The sequence below is a fragment of the Nyctereutes procyonoides genome, unplaced genomic scaffold (genome assembly GCF_905146905.1).
Source record: "Nyctereutes procyonoides isolate TBG_1078 unplaced genomic scaffold, NYPRO_anot_genome, whole genome shotgun sequence".
NCBI classification, from domain to species: Eukaryota; Metazoa; Chordata; class Mammalia; order Carnivora; family Canidae; genus Nyctereutes; species Nyctereutes procyonoides.
The window spans coordinates 58286883-58306047 of record NW_026575146.1 but is presented as its reverse complement, the minus strand read 5'-3'; the positions used below and the strand labels follow the sequence as shown (position 1 = coordinate 58306047).

The 19165-nt window shown below is 37.4% G+C and overlaps 1 protein-coding gene across 8 annotated transcripts in view; it reads left to right on the top strand.

The window, feature by feature from the left end:
- Positions 1-19165, top strand: part of RFX3 (regulatory factor X3) — a 288427-nt gene that overhangs the window by 225679 nt on the left and 43583 nt on the right. For all 8 annotated transcript variants that reach the window (XM_055309886.1, XM_055309893.1, XM_055309885.1 and 5 more), the window contains 6 exons: positions 3071-3192; positions 4980-5092; positions 9460-9575; positions 10016-10170; positions 14282-14379; positions 17352-17501. In XM_055309886.1, the coding sequence (XP_055165861.1) occupies positions 3071-3192; positions 4980-5092; positions 9460-9575; positions 10016-10170; positions 14282-14379; positions 17352-17501 (754 nt within the window). The remainder of the gene's footprint in view (positions 1-3070; positions 3193-4979; positions 5093-9459; positions 9576-10015; positions 10171-14281; positions 14380-17351; positions 17502-19165) is intronic.

Genomic DNA, 19165 nt, shown 5'->3' with positions numbered 1-19165 from the left:
CTAGGAAGAATCACTTACCACAGATATTGTTCAGCCTATTTGTAATGTGGCTCTTCTTGACTTCCTATTAAACTTTCTCCTCAGAGTTGGGTCTTCACAGTTCTGAGGAGATGGTAGTGATAGAATGTTTTCCTTAGACGAATCATCAGGAAAATGAACATCTAGCTTTCCTCTGTCTGGTGTTTCTGATTTTCTAGAGATTCTGTTGAAGGGCCAGTCCCCTGTCAAGCAAGGCACTGAGTATTGCCATTAAGTGACTTATGACTTAAGACAAAACAGGAAAAGCAAAAATCAACATTCCCAAGGAGCTCTCTCAGACTTAGAGGTTCACAGGAATACTCCTCTTGTCTCTGAGCCAGATTCTTGCCCGTCCTGAAATCATTATGGCCCACACTGCTCTCAGACTTGTCTGAGGAGATTCAACAAAAAGTTCTGGTCTATAGAGGTCCTACTGGCAAGGCAACCAAACGGTATCTGTTCGATCCACTGTTAACCTTGCTACTCTTATGGTTGGAATAAATCCACTCATTTCCCACTCTTACTATACTTCTTCCCCCCCCCCCCGCCCCCCCGCCTTTACCTTTACCTTTCCTGTATAGGATCGGTTCTTGAGTACCGACTGACCTGCCCGGTTTCTGCAGAATTTACCAACTTCCTTTTTATCTACAAGCTAATCTTGATGTATTTTCCATCTCCTGTATAATATAGTGTACTTCTAATCAGTGCTTCCCACTCAATATCATTATTATGAAGCATAATCATACATTAATTATAATGTGTTCTGATTTTGAGTGCTTATTAAAAATATCATATTTCTTTCCCTTAGGAATTTCCTCTGTCTCCATCTTTCTGAGGAAGCAGATAATTTTGCTTGTGGGCTACAGGCTTGATGAGTACTGTGTGCAAGTAGATTGTGACACACCATCTGTCCTCTGAAAACTTACACTCTAAAAGGAATACACATCATTTCCTTCTATGGTTAAATTTGACCTCGACATTTGTGCTTAGGAAGCATGCATGGTACCCTAGATGCTGTGCAGGACAAGGGAAGCTTGATAAAGCACAGCTGGGCAAAGTCTCAAAATTACTCTTGAATCCCATATTAAAATTTAATAGAATTGAAATTAGTAGGTAATACTTCCATTTTCCCTTCTGCAATGTAAAAAATTCAAATCCTTTTAACCATTTCTGTTTATTAACTCCATGGATCCCAAACTTCATTAAATTAAGTAGAGAAACACGTTTAAAGAGTTTTAGCTTATTCTATTAGTGGTATAAAGTTTCATACCTGAAAAAGGGGGATTAAAATCAAATGAAGCTTTGAATGGATTGATGAGGAACTTCCCCAAGGATGAAATCATTCAAGTCTCCCAGAATAGAATGGTTGGCAACTGCTTCCCCACATGAGTACTCAAAGTCCTTGCCCATCTTTTTCACCTCTCTAGGATGATTTTTTAAGGAGGGAAAAAATAATAATAATTCAGTTTTTCATAAATGGCACTTCCAGCACATTATAGTACTAACCTTTCTGTCATCACTTGGTATGGCTCCTACGAAAAGGCACTTTGAGATTTTTTTTTCCATTAACTAAAAAAAAAATAGATTTGAATTGTTCGGTGTCATTAGAAAATAACAATTCACATTTGAGTGGCACAGGGCCATGATGAAGATGATAACACAGATGAAGTGTGTTGCCCTCTTTTTCTACCTTGTTCACCTTTTGACTTTACATTTGCTTTTCGTAGTTCTCTGTGAGATACTGTCACAGAAGAAATGAATGTAAATGTCATGCTGAGGGACTACAATTTTTCCTGCAAGTTTTGTTTATCTAAGTTCTAATGAATAACATTCAAGATTGAGTCATTTCCTAATGCAACCCGACCATTAGTTTGCATGATGTCTCATCAGGTCCATTCATCTCATATTTGTCATCAGAGTGCAGGTGCCTTTAGGTACACCCTGTTCATGTACCAGGGACACTGTTATTTACAGTAATTTCATATCAGTGATCCAGTTGACTTATGATATTAATGTTAGAGTTGTGTCTGGGTGGAGAGAATATTAGATGGTTTTGTTTATAAATATAATTAGAAATGGAGAAAAATGGGAGAATAAACAAAGTGAATGCTATCTGTAGGTACTAAGCTTATGGTAGATTTTAATCTTTTCTTATGTTCTTCTGATTTTTTTCCCTAAATTTCTAACATGAAGTAAATGAAACCTTAGAAGAAATTATAGCTGTTTATTTCTTATTTTTGTATTCGCTCATCTTAGGAGACTTGCCCAAGCTTTTGTTCACGTGTGCTGTTTCTCTTCCCAGCGGCCTTCCCTTCTCATCCATGCTGCTGGAGCCTGTTCTTTCTGTCTTAGTGGGAGAGTTCATGAGTTTGTATAACTAGGACCAAAAGATAAATGCATGCCTGGAGCTGACTTTGATTCTTTTTATTTTTTAAATTTGGTAAACCTAGGTTTGTAGGTGGATTCTTGCATGTATTTTGCTGTGAGCTGATGTGTACAGTCTTTGTATTTGCAGACGAGGGTAGGGGTCAATGGAGATGATTGTGTTGAGATGCATAGGAGGCTTTAGGAATTATGAAAAAGAGTATGGTAGTTTCTGGCCTTATCCTGGATGAGAGATATTAATTCACTGAAAGCCATTCATTAATTCTCAGGCCCCAGCTCCATGATAGTTACTTCAGATTAAGGTCCCAGTGTATTTCAGATATTTCCTCTTGATCCATTGGCCCATTAAAAGTTATGTTCACACTGCATGTAATCACAGGCATCTTTACCACCTCTGTCTGAAGAAATGCCTAACTCTTGTTCTTAGACAAATTTCTGAATTTTCAAAAACTGGCCCCCTTCCCAAGTCCCTCCTCCCTTTTGCTTTTCACAACTGAAAAGAATTCTTCATCCTAACTTTATGAGACTGTCAGAAAGAAACAATCCTCCAGCTATGATGAGACATTAAAGAAAGGAGAGCAAAATCGAATGCCTTGGGAGTTTTGTATAGTGCAAAAAAACAAGGAATAATTTGATTTATTTGTTTTCTCCCATCTAAAATTTTTAGGTACAAGCCTATGCAGAAAGTGGATGGGGTTGCAGATGGTTTCACAGGAAGTGGTCAGCAGACTGGCACATCTGTTGAACAAACTGTAATAGCCCAAAGTCAACATCATCAACAGTTTTTAGGTATGTTAAGGTGTATAAAACATTGTATAGTTGTATAGTTGCTACTAAGATGTTGAAAACCAGAGCACAATAGTGTTTTCTCCAAGCACTGTGTTTATCATGAATGCTAACTACACAGAAAGATGTGTGTGTGTGTGTGTGTGTGTGTGTGCTGCAACTCTGCATATCGTAATAATTCTAGATGATTTCTACTTTTTCCCTGTTCACTAGAGCTTCTCAAAAAAACCTCAAGCTGTGTAGGACTTCTAAATGCATGTGAATTAAAGACTCATAGCTGTGAAGTTGTTGTGCAGAATTTGTATTAACTGGGCTTTTGTGATCAAAGTTGCATCTTGTTTTCTTTCAGTAGTTAACTCCAAGTGCCAAGGAGAATTCTCATTTCCTGGGTACAAAATTGCAAATGTGTAGTCTCAGGTTAGGAAAAAAAAAAAATGTCATCAACTTTTCAGAAGACAGTTATTCTTTTAAGTTGATCACAATATATCCTATTTCTGTAATTTTGTCGATGCTATACATGTTGCTTGTTATTTAAAGAGCTAGGAAGTGAAGCTTGAACAATCTGCCTATTCCTGTCATAGCTACAGGTGCAAAACATGGCACTCTAATCCACAACTCTTCTAGAAATGAGTATGCATAGCTTCCTTACAACAGATCAAGATAAACACAAGCTACCAAAGAATGCGCGTGTGTATGTATTTTGTGTGTGCATGTGTTTGTCGGTGTGCGCTTTCTGACAAACAGCTAAAAAGGACTCTCAAGTCAGAATAGCTGCTGAAGTTGAAAACATTCTGGCAACATTTCCCAAACTGGAGTCCTTGTGTGTACTCTTTAGAGTCTTGAGCTGTCAACAAGAGTTGTTAGGTTGTTTTTTTTTTTTTTTTAATTTTCTGTTTTTACTTCTATTAGAATCTGTAAAGAAATAATAAAAGCCTGTTCTGGATTATCTAGAAGAGGAGACCAAATACTGTCCTGCAATTTTAGTTTACATGTTTATATTTGAATTCATGATGAAGTAGGCATCAAAGTGTATTGTGTTCATTGTCCAGAGCTAGCTAGTGAGAAAAGAACAGGGAGAGACTTACTATGTAAATTACATAAATTATGTAATTCATCCCAAGCTCTGTGTAGTGGAAAGTTCCACAGCTCATTTGAATATAGAAGAGTAATGGTAGAACCAGCCACCACAAAATACCTGTTGGTCTAGGTCTGTCAAACCCAAAAGATCTGGGCCATGGCACTTAATACCATATTCATGTTGCAAGAGGTAATTTAGTTATAGGGCACCGGCATCATCCATCATATCAAAATAACGTTTAGTTTAATGTGATTTTTGTAGTTTTATTTGGGCTCATTCCATAGCTTTTTTGGTTTATGATGATACAAGGTGCATGAGCATCATGAGTTTAAAGCTAAGGTTTCTTTTTTTTATATATTCTTAAGTAACATAATAATGAAATTAGCATAATTGATACTGGCCAGCTCGAGGTACCTTTCTTTTAATAGGGGCCCTCCGTTGGGAGACACGGTGGTATATTATTTCTAGTATTAATCATAGTGAAAATTTAGTTCCTCCATGGTTTTCAAGTTCTTCCTCTATTCTTTTGTACTGATGATGTTGCTATATTTTGTTTGAAAAACACTATGAAAAGTTCTTAATTGTTGGACCTCTGGTCTTCACATTCCCTTCCCCCTACCTTTTTTTAGTCTATTTAAAATTTCCCCTTATTAATCTGTAATTGGCACAATCCACAATAGTTTTTTTTTCTGTTGTGTTGTCATGGCAACAGATGCATCTCGAGCACTTCCAGAGTTTGGAGAAGTTGAAATCTCTTCTCTGCCAGATGGTACTACCTTTGAGGATATCAAGTCACTGCAGAGTCTTTATCGAGAGCACTGTGAGGTAAGTTTTTTCAAACACAGTAGGAATGCACGCTAAGTTTTGCCAGACAACTTGCTAAAAACAAAATAATCCAGCTAATTCCTAGAGGACAGGAGAAGTTAGTTCATATATATCTTTGAACACTGAGAAGTTCATCTTTCTTCTTGTCTGAAGAAATGAGGGTTGTGGGAAAGGGAGAATAAATTGCACTGTCCATCTTCTTAGCCTATCCTGATCCACATCCTTTGACACAGCAATTCCCCTTCTAGGTACCTACCCTAGAAAATATGTAATATGGGTGGAGACATTATATGTGTACAAGGAAAGTTGCTACATTATTGTTTTTAGTGCGAAAGATTGGTTATAGTTTCAACATCTAAAAGGGAACCGAATAAATAAAACATGGTACAGGGACGCCTGGGTGGCTCCGTGGTTGAGCCTCTGCCTTCAGCTCGGGTCATGATCCCAGGGTCCTGGGGTCTGACATCAGGGAGCCTGCTTCCCCCTCTACCTGTGTCTCTGTGTCTCTCATGAATAAATAAATAAAATCTTTTTTTAAAAAAAAGATACAGTCTCTAGAGTAGAATACTATGCAGCCATTAAAACAAACAGACCCTTCTAAATGTCCTGATGTAGACTAAGTTCCGGGATTTATTTTTGAGGGAAAAGCAAGATATAAAACAGGCATATATAGTATAGTATCATTTGAGTGAAAAACAACATGTATACAAATCTCTCCAGCAGAAAGAACAAAATGTTAATGTCTTAATGGTTGCCTTTGTGAAGGAAACTGAGTGACTGGGAGTTGGGGGAAGAGCCCCTAATTTTTCAAAATCCCTTTTGACCTTTTGAATTTTATACCATAATTGTGTATTTCTATCAAAAATATTTTCTGGAGGCATGCCTGGCTGGCTCAGGAGAGCATGCAGCTTTTAACCTCGACCCCACACTGGGTGTAGAAATTACTTAAATAAATAAATAAACTTTAAAAAAAAAAAGGAAAAAGATACTATTTAGAAATGTTTAATGAAGGATTTTAGATGTTCCTTCCAGGGATTATTGTGGGGCTAGTTTTGTTTTGTTTTTGTGGTTATTAAAGATTCTCTTGGTATTATTCCATCTCTGCTTCTACTCCTTTCCTGAGGATTCCCCACCAGAACTGGCTCATTGTCTCCAGGAGGTGAACTCCCTCAGAGCCAGCGTTTTAATATACCTGCAGCTCACCTGGTAGAAAGGCTAACAGACTGAAATAAGAATTATTTTAAGTGCCTCTCCTTTTGAAAGAGGAATACTGTTTAGAATTTAAGTAGCTTTATTCCAGGGCTATTTGTGATCTGCTTAGGAGTAAAAGATATTCCTTTGGGTTTCATGGGCAGTCGTCCTGACTGCTGACAATGCAGTATGCAGTGAGAAGTCTCAGCTCATAGCATTCACAGATTTTTTTTTCCCACTCCAGAAATACAAACTGCTTGAGTGAATCCGAGTGCTTGTCAAGGGTGCTGGATTATTAACAACCAAGGGCGAGTTCTCTCTCTATTAACAAACCATGTGCCAAAAGTGTTTTTCAACATGTCCTGCCAATTTGTTCCCAGAATTTCTTGGAATGTTGAAAGACACTTAATATTCATCTCTCTTGGACTACTGCACTTCTCCCAACATTAGAGGGTTTCTGGATGAGCCTTATGTACCTAGGAAAAAAAGTCTTTCTTTGTACATGAATATCATGTATATTCAATAAAGATTTATATAAAGATTCTCTAAGCAGTTTCTCATTTCTCTGTGCTCAGGTGCATCTTGCTTTAAGCAAGCCAACCTACAGAAACAAAATTTGGGTTAAGTTTCTTTTGTTTGTTCAAAATATAAATTGGAGCATGATTATTTATATTACTGAAGAATGTACAGTAAGCTCATTCTAAGTAGAAAACACCAGTAAGACGAAAGATGAAATTATCTTTTGGATTACAAAAATTTCATTAACATACCAACATTCAGGAATAGTCTATATGAAGAGGTATGGACACGTATGGTAATCAGTATATGTGGGAAACGGCAGTCCCTAGAATGATCCCCACTTATTTCAGTTACCGGCATTCATGCCGTCGCTTGTGAGGCACAAGCAGCATATATGAAATAAGAAGAATCCTAATTATTTCTTCATGCTGAACCTCCAAACTTTTGAAGTACAGGTGTTCAGTCCCATATCCCATCCTGTAAATAGCCACTTGCCCTAAGCCAGTACAATAAGGATTATTTAAAAATACATTTGCCTATATATTTTAGTCTGAACATATTTGAAAGTAGGTGGACAAATGGTAAAATGTTTTATTCATTTGTAGAAATGTCTCAAGTGAGGCTGATGTGAATGTCCTTTTCAAAGCAATTATTTGAGATTACTTAATTTGGAGAGATACTGAATTTAAGATGCACTGAATTCTTCCCTTGCCTAATCTTTCTCGTATTCCATATAGTTAATGTTTTTAAGGAAGATTAATATACCTTTTTTTGCCTGTTTTTGGAATTCTCATAATTTGCTTATCAAAGCTATTTCCTAAGTAACACTAGTTTTTTTTATGGAAGGTACAAGTATAATTTTCTTGTTATAAGAAAAGTTGCTGCAACAGTAATTGGTTTTATTTTTAAAAAAGCTTAGCATTCTTATAGCAATCTCACAGATAGCGATATGTAGGTATTATATATGGTATTAGTAGTTTTTATTAATAGATAGCTCTTGGAATGTGCTGAAGGTACAACTGAGAAAGCAGTATAATAATTTGCCTCAGGGTGCCTGGGTAGTGCAGTTGATTGAGTGTCTGACTCTTGGTTTCAGCTTAGGTCATCATCTGGGATCGTAAGCTTGAACCCTCTGTCCAGCTCCATGGTCAGCACGGAATGGAGTCTGCTAAAGTTTCTCTCTCCCCCTCTCTCTGTCCCTTCCTGCACTCACTCACTCATGTTCTCTCTCTCTCTCTCTCCCTCTCTCTCTCTCTCTCTCTCAAAATAAATACATCTTGAAAAAAATAGTAGTTTGCCCCTTTGAAAACATTTCTGCCTGGGAGGAGGGCCATCTATCTGCCTTTTACCTTCCAGGCTTACACTTGCATCTTTATTGTTCCTAATAATCAAAGAGTGAGGAGTGTGTTAATTAACATGCCCCCAAACAGATTTTCCTTAGTGTTTGAATTTGTCTCAGAGTGTGCTTCTATAGAACATCAGTTATTCTCCGTATCATACAGAGGGCCACAGATTTATATGGGTGGCACAGACTCTAGAATTATGAAGTTACAGTTTCCTCCTTTTGCCTTAACTACCCACATTGAGTCTCTCGATTGCCCCCTGTTGTCTCCTTGCTTCTAGGAACTTTGTAGATCTAGATGGGGCTGCTTTACCTGGGCTCATTCTCAGTGCTCATGACATCAAACACATTATGGTGATGACTTCTGTCTTTTATGCTCAGAATAATCACAGAGTCACATGTTCTTTGCACAAACAAGTTATTCTTTGGTTTTTTGACTGCTTTTATCTGAAGGCGAATTTATAAACTAATTGCGATGGCTGGGTGAAATTAAATATGATCATCAAAATTTAATGAAGGGGGCAAATTTTAGCATCATCAAAAAATAAAATGTCTTTGATGCAGCTGGGAAATGGTTCTGAGAGGTAAAATGAAGCAGAAGAAGGAGATGAGGGCCCTGCCCCCAAGGTTAGAAGAAGGGGGAGTCCTAAAGCTGCTCTCTGAAGGGAATGAGCAGAGGTGGGATGGAAGTGAAAGCATGGCTTGACCAAAGAGGTGCCCTTTTCCTGCCCAGACAGGTGGCTGTCTTCTGAAGGCCAGCCTCATTGAGTTCCTCCCCCAGCCTCTGGTGGCCTGGGGACACTCTAGAATCATGGTCAGTGGCCCTGGGACAGGGTCATTTAGCCTTGACTCTGCCACATGCAGGCAGGCAGCCTCACACCCTTCCCTTCTGCCCTCTTTGATGGCCATTGGCACCCCTGGGCCACTGGGGACTGTGTCCCTTTGGGTCTAAGAATGGGAAGTATGGTAGCAGCGTGGTGGCAGAAGGAAGCAGCGTGTGAAGGAATGGCAGCAGAGTAAGAGAAGACAATGGAGAGGAAGGGACGTAAGTGAGAAAAAAGAGAGGTTAACACAAGGACATGTGGCCGTGATGGGAGGGATACACATCATCCCATTCATCTTTCCAGAGTTACGTGCTCCCTGCCTAAGCTCTTCAGTCCACCTGCTTCCATTGGCAAAATTCACTCCAGTTTCACCATATAGCTTGGGCATCCTGATGCGTCCTTGCCGTTTCCATCCCAATGCGGAATGCACCCCTCACCCGTGCCTGTAGGAAGCATCGTCAGGTGAAGCCGATAACCGTTCTGTTTTGTAGGCAATATTGGACGTTGTTGTGAATCTTCAGTTTAGCCTGATAGAAAAACTGTGGCAAACTTTCTGGCGCTATTCTCCTTCTACTCCAACTGACGGCACTACCATCACTGAATCAAGGTCAGAATCAATATGCTTTTCCAATTCATTTCCATGGCTGAGTAGATGTCACAGCTAATAAATTAGAGATGTGTATACCAGTTGTGAACCTGACCTGATAACATTAAATGAATAGATTGAAATGAACCACAAACCGGCCTCTGGAGGTTTCAGCGTGTGTGTGTTGTAGTCCCATTTTTATTGATTTGGGGGACTGTGGTAGAGCTATTTCATCCTCATGGAATGAGTATCATATGTGCCTTTCATACCGTCAGAAAGTATTAACGTGCATAGGCAGCTCTGGGGGAGTGTTATATATATATCCAGCCGTATGGCACCAGTGCATTGGTGGTATCGTTCTAACCTCAGTGATATTTGATAAACTAAAACTATTTTTAAAGTCCATTTTCTTTTTTATCCTCATTTGCCATCTATTCATTTGCTACATTTATTCACACCAGCAATCTGAGTGAAATAGAAAGTCGACTTCCGAAAGCAAAGCTGATAACTCTGTGCAAACATGAGTCTATCCTGAAATGGATGTGTAACTGTGACCATGGGATGTACCAGGCTTTGGTGGAGATTCTCATCCCCGACGTGCTTAGACCTATTCCTAGTAAGTTAAATGCAGACAAGTACGGATGCTTTTGTTCTCATACGTTCCACCCGAGAAGTTTGGGAAAGTGACATTGCAATCCAGGGTGATTCTCATCTCATTTAGATTTGCCAAACAAAATAGAACAAAACATGCTTTTGTTCTCATATGTTCCACCCGAGAAATTTGGGAAAGTGACGTTGCAATCCAGGGTGATTCTCATCTCATTTAGATTTGCCAAACAAAATAGAACAAGACATGCAACACAAGAGCATTGCATGAGAGTAGCCTAGAGCAGAACTGTAGTGGACAGGGGCAAAAAAAAGGATCTGTTCTCCAATCATTCATTTTCTTTTCGATAGAAAAGACAACCTATAGGTGTGACAGCCCCAGTGACTAATTGCGAGAACACTCCCAGGCCAGGCAGCCTTGTATAGATTATTCTACCAAAGGACACAGTTTCCTTCATAAAGCCAAAAGTTTTTGAAATCTGTAATTGCGAGACCAGCCTCTTTCATGGTTGCTTTTGATTTGAAATGAATTTATCTTGGTTTCCACTAAAGTTGAATTCCTGTATAAAAGCATTTACTTTGTCACCTCCATCATGTTGAGAACTACAAATGCAGTTTCCATTAACAGTAATGGTTAACTGGCATTGTGAGCATAAAATCTCTATATGTATAACTAGACGAGTGTTATATTCCCACCATGAAACAATATAGGAATTACATAGATAACTTAGATGACTTTTTTTTCGGTGATGGTGTTTATTAAACTATCTTGTAGCCAACAAAGCTATTTTCTGCAAGTGTCAATATAAATGCTACTATGGATACTTGTGTCAGAGGCAGTTGAAAGGATTTTATGCCAACATCTTTATGAGCACATACTCATGACCTTAACTTTTAAAGAAATGGGACAGAATTTCCACTCTGCAGTGACATTAATAAGATGAAAGCAGTCTTGTAGCTTGTGAAATTGCCAGCCACGTACTTAAAGTACCCTGTTCACAGGTGATTTATGTTAAATCATAACAAAATATTAAGCAGGGATTTAGTAAAAGAAAAGGTGAAGATACCAGTGTTTGTATGTTTATACTTTCTTTTTCTAAATATGATAAACAACAGTGGAAGATACAAGTGCTTTCATATGTTTCCCACCATCTTGAAATAGAGGCTTAGACGCTCATTTACATATAATATCAATGAACACACATAAATTTATCTAGAAATGAGTTTTAAAAAAAGAATTCCAACTGTCACTGTCTCACATTTTTATAAATTGCTAATATTTTCCACTTTATCTATACCAGGTTTCCTGACTGTCGATTGATTAAAAGTGATGTTGTCATGGAAAGTTTCCATGTGTAAATTCTCTACCAATTTATGTTCCAGAATCTCGATTTTCCTTGTTTTTGCCTTGCTCCCTGTGCTCTGAGTAATAATCTCTAGAGATGTTTAAGAGAAGTTGCATAGGGTTGGCTCATTAACCTGTGACATCTTACCCCCCAAGTACCATTTCTTTCATGAGATACAAGAAGAGATATCAGTGGGCTCTTTCTTGTTTGAGGCAAATCAACAGCATCAATATTCATTAAACAACTCTGAAGTCTTTTGCTTTGTCAGGACTTGTGAAGTCAACATTTCCCTAACCTAAATCACGTATCAATTTTAGCTGAATATCAGCCTCATAATTTTAAGTACACAATACACTTGATTTTTGTTTTTGTTTTTGCAAATTTTGCTTTGAAAGCCAATTTATTCTGTCAAGAAGTCTGTCTCTACGTTTAGCAGACAACTCAAATTCAGGAATTTTCAGATGACCGTAGTTTTATAGTTTCTATGAAATTACAAGGGATATTAATGTGTTCCCCTACAAAGTACATTTGGAAATGTAATTCTGATTCTATAACAAGACTTAACAAAACAAAGCTTAATATACAGCTCAAATAGCTATCCTCTGATCGTGTGCGTTTTAATATTAATCACAAGCAGGTTGAGACAAGTTATCTTTGGAATGGTTTTAAATTTTAAGCCATCCATTCATGAGGAAAAGTTGTCAGAGTCAATCTGTACAATTTGATCTGACATGAATCCCTATAGAGAGAACAAACTTAATTTTATTTTTAAAAATTATATTTTCCTGGCTACTAGAACTTCACTCTACCATTTACTGTCCAGATGGGATTCCTTTTTATAGCCAAAAAAAAAAAAAAAGTCTGCATATCACACTAATTTGAAGTCAGCTTGAAGCTACTATATTCTAAAATACATTTATCTGAAAACGAAAACTGTTAAGTGTAAGAATTGTATAAGAACTCAACTGGTAACACTTATGTACAATTATGAGTACATGGCAAGGTGGTCCCAAATGTCATTTAGTACAAGACAGTAAAAACTCTCAGTCATTTGATGTACAGAACATCTTTTTATCTTGTAATCTTCCTAGTATCAACTTTGCCTAGATAAAACGAGACCCATACTAAATATTTTTTAAAGTAATTTTTCTTAGTTCTTGTTTTTTTAATGCAGATCAAATTATTATTATATATTAAGAGTAGAAAACCTGCCAAATATAGATAGCCAAGATGAATCTTGAACAGAATTTTCCTGAGTTTCAAAAAGGGTCGTTAAATTTTTTTTTACTCTTTTTCATTTCCATTCATGCCTGCCCTCCATGGTTCTAAGTACATAAGACAGCAGAAAAATATTTTTCTTTCTTTTTTCTTTTTGGCTTAAGTGGGAAGCTTCGGAAATTTCACAAGATTAGTTCGCAAGAAATTTCCAACTCAGTGTTTCCAGTAGATGATTGTCATGGTTAAGAGTCGATACTTCTTGAGTAGTTCTCCTAATCAAAATTTAGTCATTTCATCCTCTCTTCTGTCATTTGATCAGTTAAAGAAATGATTTTAAAAAACAGTTGTTTTTATGATTGGGTTAGTAAAATCTGTATCTTTCGCAAGCAACTTGAGCAGGCTAATTATTTCTAACCCTGCTTTACCAAACATAATAGAGAAGCATGCCAGACTCATTTGAGCACAGGAAGAAAAACCAAGAAATTTAATCCCAGCATCAATATTAATATTCTTGGGAGCTTGGGAGAAAAAGGTTACTTCCGTGTTTCTTATAGGAGAGTCCAAATTATAATGCCTGCCACATTAAAGGGAACCCACAGAGCTTAATTTCACGTTGTGGGTTTTTCAAACACTTATCTATTTAAAAGGTCTGAAACTGCTCCCTACACTGTGGAGCTTTGGAAACAGATGAAGTAAAATACTATTGACTGAATTACTTGTTGAAGAAGCGGAGAGTTCTGTTTTTATTATAAAGCAGTCTCAGGAAGCAGATCCCTTCTTGTAAAATAGTTGTAGTCATTCCTGATAACATGATCCTTCCAGTCTTTTTATGACCACCATAAAAGCTACTCTCGTGGGACCCAGTCCTCTTTCAGGTCTTAACAGATAGGTGCAGAATATGGAATGGTCTATTTTAGGAATATCTTAAGAATAGTGGTCTCTGGGACAGCAGTTTTATCACACTGATATTTTATCTCTACCTAGCAAGTGAAACGGAGAATTTCAAGTCAGACAATTTTAACTTTTACTTTACTTTTCAACAAGTGGAAGAGATAACTATTCTAATTAATACGTTCTAGCATGAATATATGTGTAGAGAAAGGGAGAAAGCTTTGCATTGTTTTCTTTTTAACTAAAGAAAGAAAAATAGATTAAGAGCTTGAAAAATCAAGATGAAGAATTTATAAAGAAAATACATAAAGCATAAAGCTGCTAATGAGAAGAGTGTTTTGGTCTAAGGCAGAGAATTCCATAAGTATATTCACAACTGGTATATGTTACTATAAGCAAAAATGTTTGAGTGTTTTCATTTCCCAACGAACTGTCCTAAATATCTGGGAACAAAAGAGCTTTAAAAGAAAAAAAAAAAAAAAGCCCAAAATATACTTCTTGGATGCTTTCAAAGTTAGGAATTATGCTAAAAAAAGTCTCATCAATGAGGACAGTGCTATTCTGTGCTATTTCAGATGTTATGTACACATGTTTTCTCTTCTCCTGGAATAAAGATTAATGTTCTTTGGTGTCTTTTTCGTTCTGCTTTTATTCTTCAACATTTAGGTGCCTTGACCCAAGCCATTCGAAATTTTGCAAAAAGCCTTGAAGGTTGGCTTTCCAATGCCATGAACAATATCCCACAGAGAATGATACAAACCAAGGTAAGTTCATATGTGTTTGCTTTTACTTCTGTGTTTAGAAATCTGTTCTGAGCTGTGAATTTTATATCAGTCCTATCAAATGTTATCATCTACAAGGTTGATACTGGAATGTATTAAACTTTTCAGACTGGTTTTTTGTTTGTGCTTTATAACCATGTAATCAAGAACCCGCACAAGAGGTGGTATTTGATAATGCTCCTTTCGAAGAAACTAGAGGAACATTTTAAGTGGCGTGTATTTCCAAGGCCTTTCCCAAAGTATGTTTTTCAAATTGCTTCATCACAAAAATTAAAAAGAATAGCCTAGAATGTTCAAGTAGTTTCCACTTGAGGGAGTTTTAGAGTTTTGAAGTCCTCAACTATACTCATTATATTGTGAAACGTTTATGTAAATTAATATTCTTTTGATTTTCAGGATTTTTTTAACACTAGAGAATGCTTTTGTGAATCAAGGTATCATTTCTTAAAGTAAGCAATTATCTTATAATTGATCAGTGTTTATCAGGAATGTGGATTATTCAGCTATAGATATGAACTGTGCTCTCTACCCCTTGCTCACCTTGTTACTTTAGGTTAATTGTGAACATATCCTATAGCAAGATTGGACTGATTCTGTCTGAAGTTTGCACCAAAAATTATATTCCTGGCTTTTTCTCAATGACTCTATCCACTTCATCCATACACCCATTGTCTTTTCAATTTGGGGATATAGTTAATAGGTTGAAGTTCATGTAGCTGACAAGTCTCTTTGGGAACATAAGTAGCTCCCAGTTCCTTCTGCTTTGACCTAAGGTTTGCAATACGACTTCCTAAAACATACGGGAATAAACAAACAAAAAACATGCAGAAGGAATATTTCACCTTAGATTGCTGCTCTAGAGCTATGTGGCCAAAACTGTGAGGATAGCCACAGGGGCTATTTAATTTGAATTTGAAATTTAAATTAAATTAAAATTTTAGTTCTTCAGCCACACGAGCTAGCTGTGTTTCAAGTGTTCCATAACTCCAAGCGGCCAGTGGCTACCATATTTGGCAGCATGTATATAGAGCATTTCCATCATTACAGAAAGTTCTAGAGTGCCACATTGAGGTGGGCAAGGAAAGAAGGTAGTATTTGATTATGACGGTTATAGGAATGCTTTCCAATTACAAAATCAGTCATATTTACATTCATACTTCAAAGAGCTAGAAGCACCTTCCTTCCCAGTATCATCGAAGTGAATGTGGTAGCAATCTAACTGCAATATTGGCCAATATCATCAATACCCAGAGTTGATTTGGATGATCTGCCTTGGAGGGAGGGTGTCTTCTGTTTTTCTTTGATCACAGATGTGCAATCTTTTTTCCAGCTGAGCACTCAATCAATGAAAATAATCTACTCTGAAAGAAGAAAGAACATAGTTAGGTTGTGACTGGCCATGGTTATCAAACATATCCCACCACCAGAACATAGTTTCTGTGTAACCTTGAGCCAGCTGCTTAACCCCTTTAAGTCTAATGTGTCTAATGTGATGGTTATGTGAATTAAGACAACATATGGTGAGGCACTGAACATGGCATCTGGCACATAGTATGTACTCAGTTAATAAAAACCACAAACATGGAAACAAGTATAAGACCTCTTCCAAGTTCCACATAGTCCTGAAACATCTCACTATCAAGACAGAAAGCATCCTTTGACCTGTGAACACCCTGTACAGGACTGTTGAATCAGCTACTTCATACAGACCCATCATGATTTAATGTCATACCATCTATTCCTATAAGTATGTTAAAATGCTCATTAGATTTATGGTGCATGTGACAGATTTCCATGAGATTTAGATATTTACCTAGACTTTTTTTTTTTAACATATTATCTTGGGTATCTTTCAATATAACCTATTTCATTGAGACTCTCAGAAGGAAGCAAATGGTATATCCAAAGGGAGAATACTTGAAAAGAATTTAAGAAGGGTCTATTCCCAAAGATGTGAACAGAGTTAAAAAAAAAATCTGGAAGAATGGTAAAGCACCCCAGCACTAGCAACAGTGAGCAGTCCTGAGTATCCCAAGGTCTCAAGGGGAAAGAGGGAAAAGCTGTGGTAGTAGGATATCCTCTCCTTCCTTCAAGGACTGTGGCGTTAGTCCACAGAAGCAAGCTTTGCCAAAACGGGGAGAGAGTGGAGGTGATAGGGGGATAAATACTTTGATTACTCCTTTTTTCCCCTATCCTTCTGTCTCCTCCCAGTGCCTACCATTAGCCAAACCCAAGTGGAAGCTAGAATGTAAGGGAAATGGTTAAACATAGTCCATTCAAAGTCATCTTCCTGGGCAGAGCAGATGGAGAAAAAGGAAAAGTAGATGTTGAGGGGCAAATGGAGAAATCCTGGATGGCTCTTCTATGTAAATTCAGATCATGAAAAAGAGTTCTTGGTGCTTATGTCTGACAAGTTTATTGGCTATGTATATGCTAAGAAAAGCTACAAATACTCTTGTTTCACCTTCTCTAAAATAAAAGCAATAATAGTGAATCTGAATGAAAGTACTCTCAAGAGTAGACAATTCTTTATTTTAAAAAGTGAGACTGTACAATTTGGTTTTCCAAATTAAAAAGAGAAAAAGTTGTATTGACCGAGTTTGTATTGCCTGTCCTGCAGAGAGTATGAAAGAGAAATGATAATCAACATTTTTCATGCTTCCCTAGACAAAGAAGTCATTTCTTGCAAGACTGGTTTAATTAATGCTACACTCATGTCAAAGAACATGGGAGTTTGTTTTAGTCTTGACCTCTACCTACTCAAAAGGAAAATAATACTTGGTTTAGAGATTTAAATGCTATAATTTACAAGTAAGCTCTCACACGAAGCAAATGTGGAATAAGTATCAGAACAAAGCATTTAAAATTTGGCCAGGGAAGAAAGATTTGAAGATTTCAGTGGTTTCTTGGACTGGAGAGAAAACTACTTGGTTTTGATAGGATTTTTTTTCCAGGTTGCCGCTGTAAGTGCCTTTGCCCAGACTCTGCGAAGATACACATCGCTCAATCACCTGGCCCAGGCAGCTCGTGCAGTGCTCCAGAACACTTCCCAGATCAACCAGATGCTCAATGACCTCAACCGTGTTGACTTTGCCAATGTCCAGGTACTCGGTTTTCTTTCAAAATGTGTCTTGGAAGAAAAGACACCCAGTTTTTCCTTCTACGCAAGGATCATCATATTTCTTGCCTAAGTTTCGTCAGTGCACAGACAACGTCTTTGTTCGGGGTGTCCTAAAAGAGGAGAGTCTGACTTAGCCGCTACTTTACTGCTGCTCTGTTTCGTGGTTAAAGTTGGCTAAGATGTATTGTTTAGATGCAACATGTCAGCAGGGTTTGCTAAATAGTTAATGGAGTCAGGACAGTCACAGTCATGGAGGTTAAACTCCTCCATCTGCTAGCTGTGGCATCTTGGACAAATTACTTACCTGCTCTGGGCTTGCCTTTTCCTACCTTATAACGCCTATCTTGGATTCCTGTTGACATATTTAGTAATACATGAAGTCTTTTACACTGTGACACACAAGAGATACATGTTTTTAATAGTGTCTCACCTTGAAAGAACTAAGAACAGTTAGAATCTCTATTTCAGAATGCCCAGTAAATTTCTATTTATTTAAAAAGAATTAGGAACAATATATTTGTCTACTTTGTTCATCCAAATGAAAAAAAACAAAAACAAAAACATTTTAACCTGTGAGCAAACTATTCACTTGTACTTTAAAGTCCACCTAGCTAATTTAGGAATATTATTATGAAATCCCACAAATATTTTATTTCAGGTACTAAAGTAATGAGACTACTTGTTACCATATAAAAGTATTGCATTCCTCAAAGCACAGGCAACAAAAGAAAGAAAAAAATATGTGAACTGAACATAATCAAAATGAAAACCTTTTGTGCTTCAAGAGGCCAGCAAGAAAATAAACTAACTGATAGAATTGAGAAAATTTTTACAAATCATGTATATGATAAAAAAAAAAATAACAATTTAAAAAGACAGGGGGATGCCTGGGTGGCTCAGGGGTTGAATATCTGTGTTCGGCTCAGGGAGTGATCCCAGGGTCCTGGGATCGAGTCCCACTTCGGGCTCCCCACAGGGAGCCTGCTTCTCCCTCTGCCTATGTCTCTGCTTCTCTCTCTGTGTCTCTCATGAATAAATAAATAAAATCTTAATAAAAAAAGAAAAAGTCCAGTTTGAAAAGAGCAAAGATCTGCAAAGCCATTTCTCCAAAGAAGGTATACAAATGGCCAATAAGCACCTGAAAAGAGAATGAACATAATTAGCCACCAGGGAGATACAGCTCCAAACCACAGTGGGATCCTGCTTCTTACCCACTAAACTCAGTATAATGAGACAGCTAATCACAAAAGGAAAGAAGGGAGTTAGTTAAAGGTGGAATATGCTACCTTAAGAAAGAGGTTACTGATTAAAAGGAACAGTATGAAAAGTAACACAAAAGATATAGGGGGGAAATGAAGGGCACGCCCCTGAACCCTCACACACAACTGATGAGAATGTCAAATGCAGCCACTTTGGAAAAAGTCTGGCAGTTTCTCCAGAGTTACGGTGTGACTCAGCAACTTCACTCCTATGTACCTACCAAGAGAAATGAAATCATGTCCACATGAAACTTGTACGTGGATGCTCGTAGCAGCGTTATTCATTAGCTGCCAGGAAGTGGAAACAACCCATATACCTATTAACTGTGGAGCACATAAACAGAGCCACACAGTAGAATATTACTGGGCAATAAAAGGAAATGTGGTT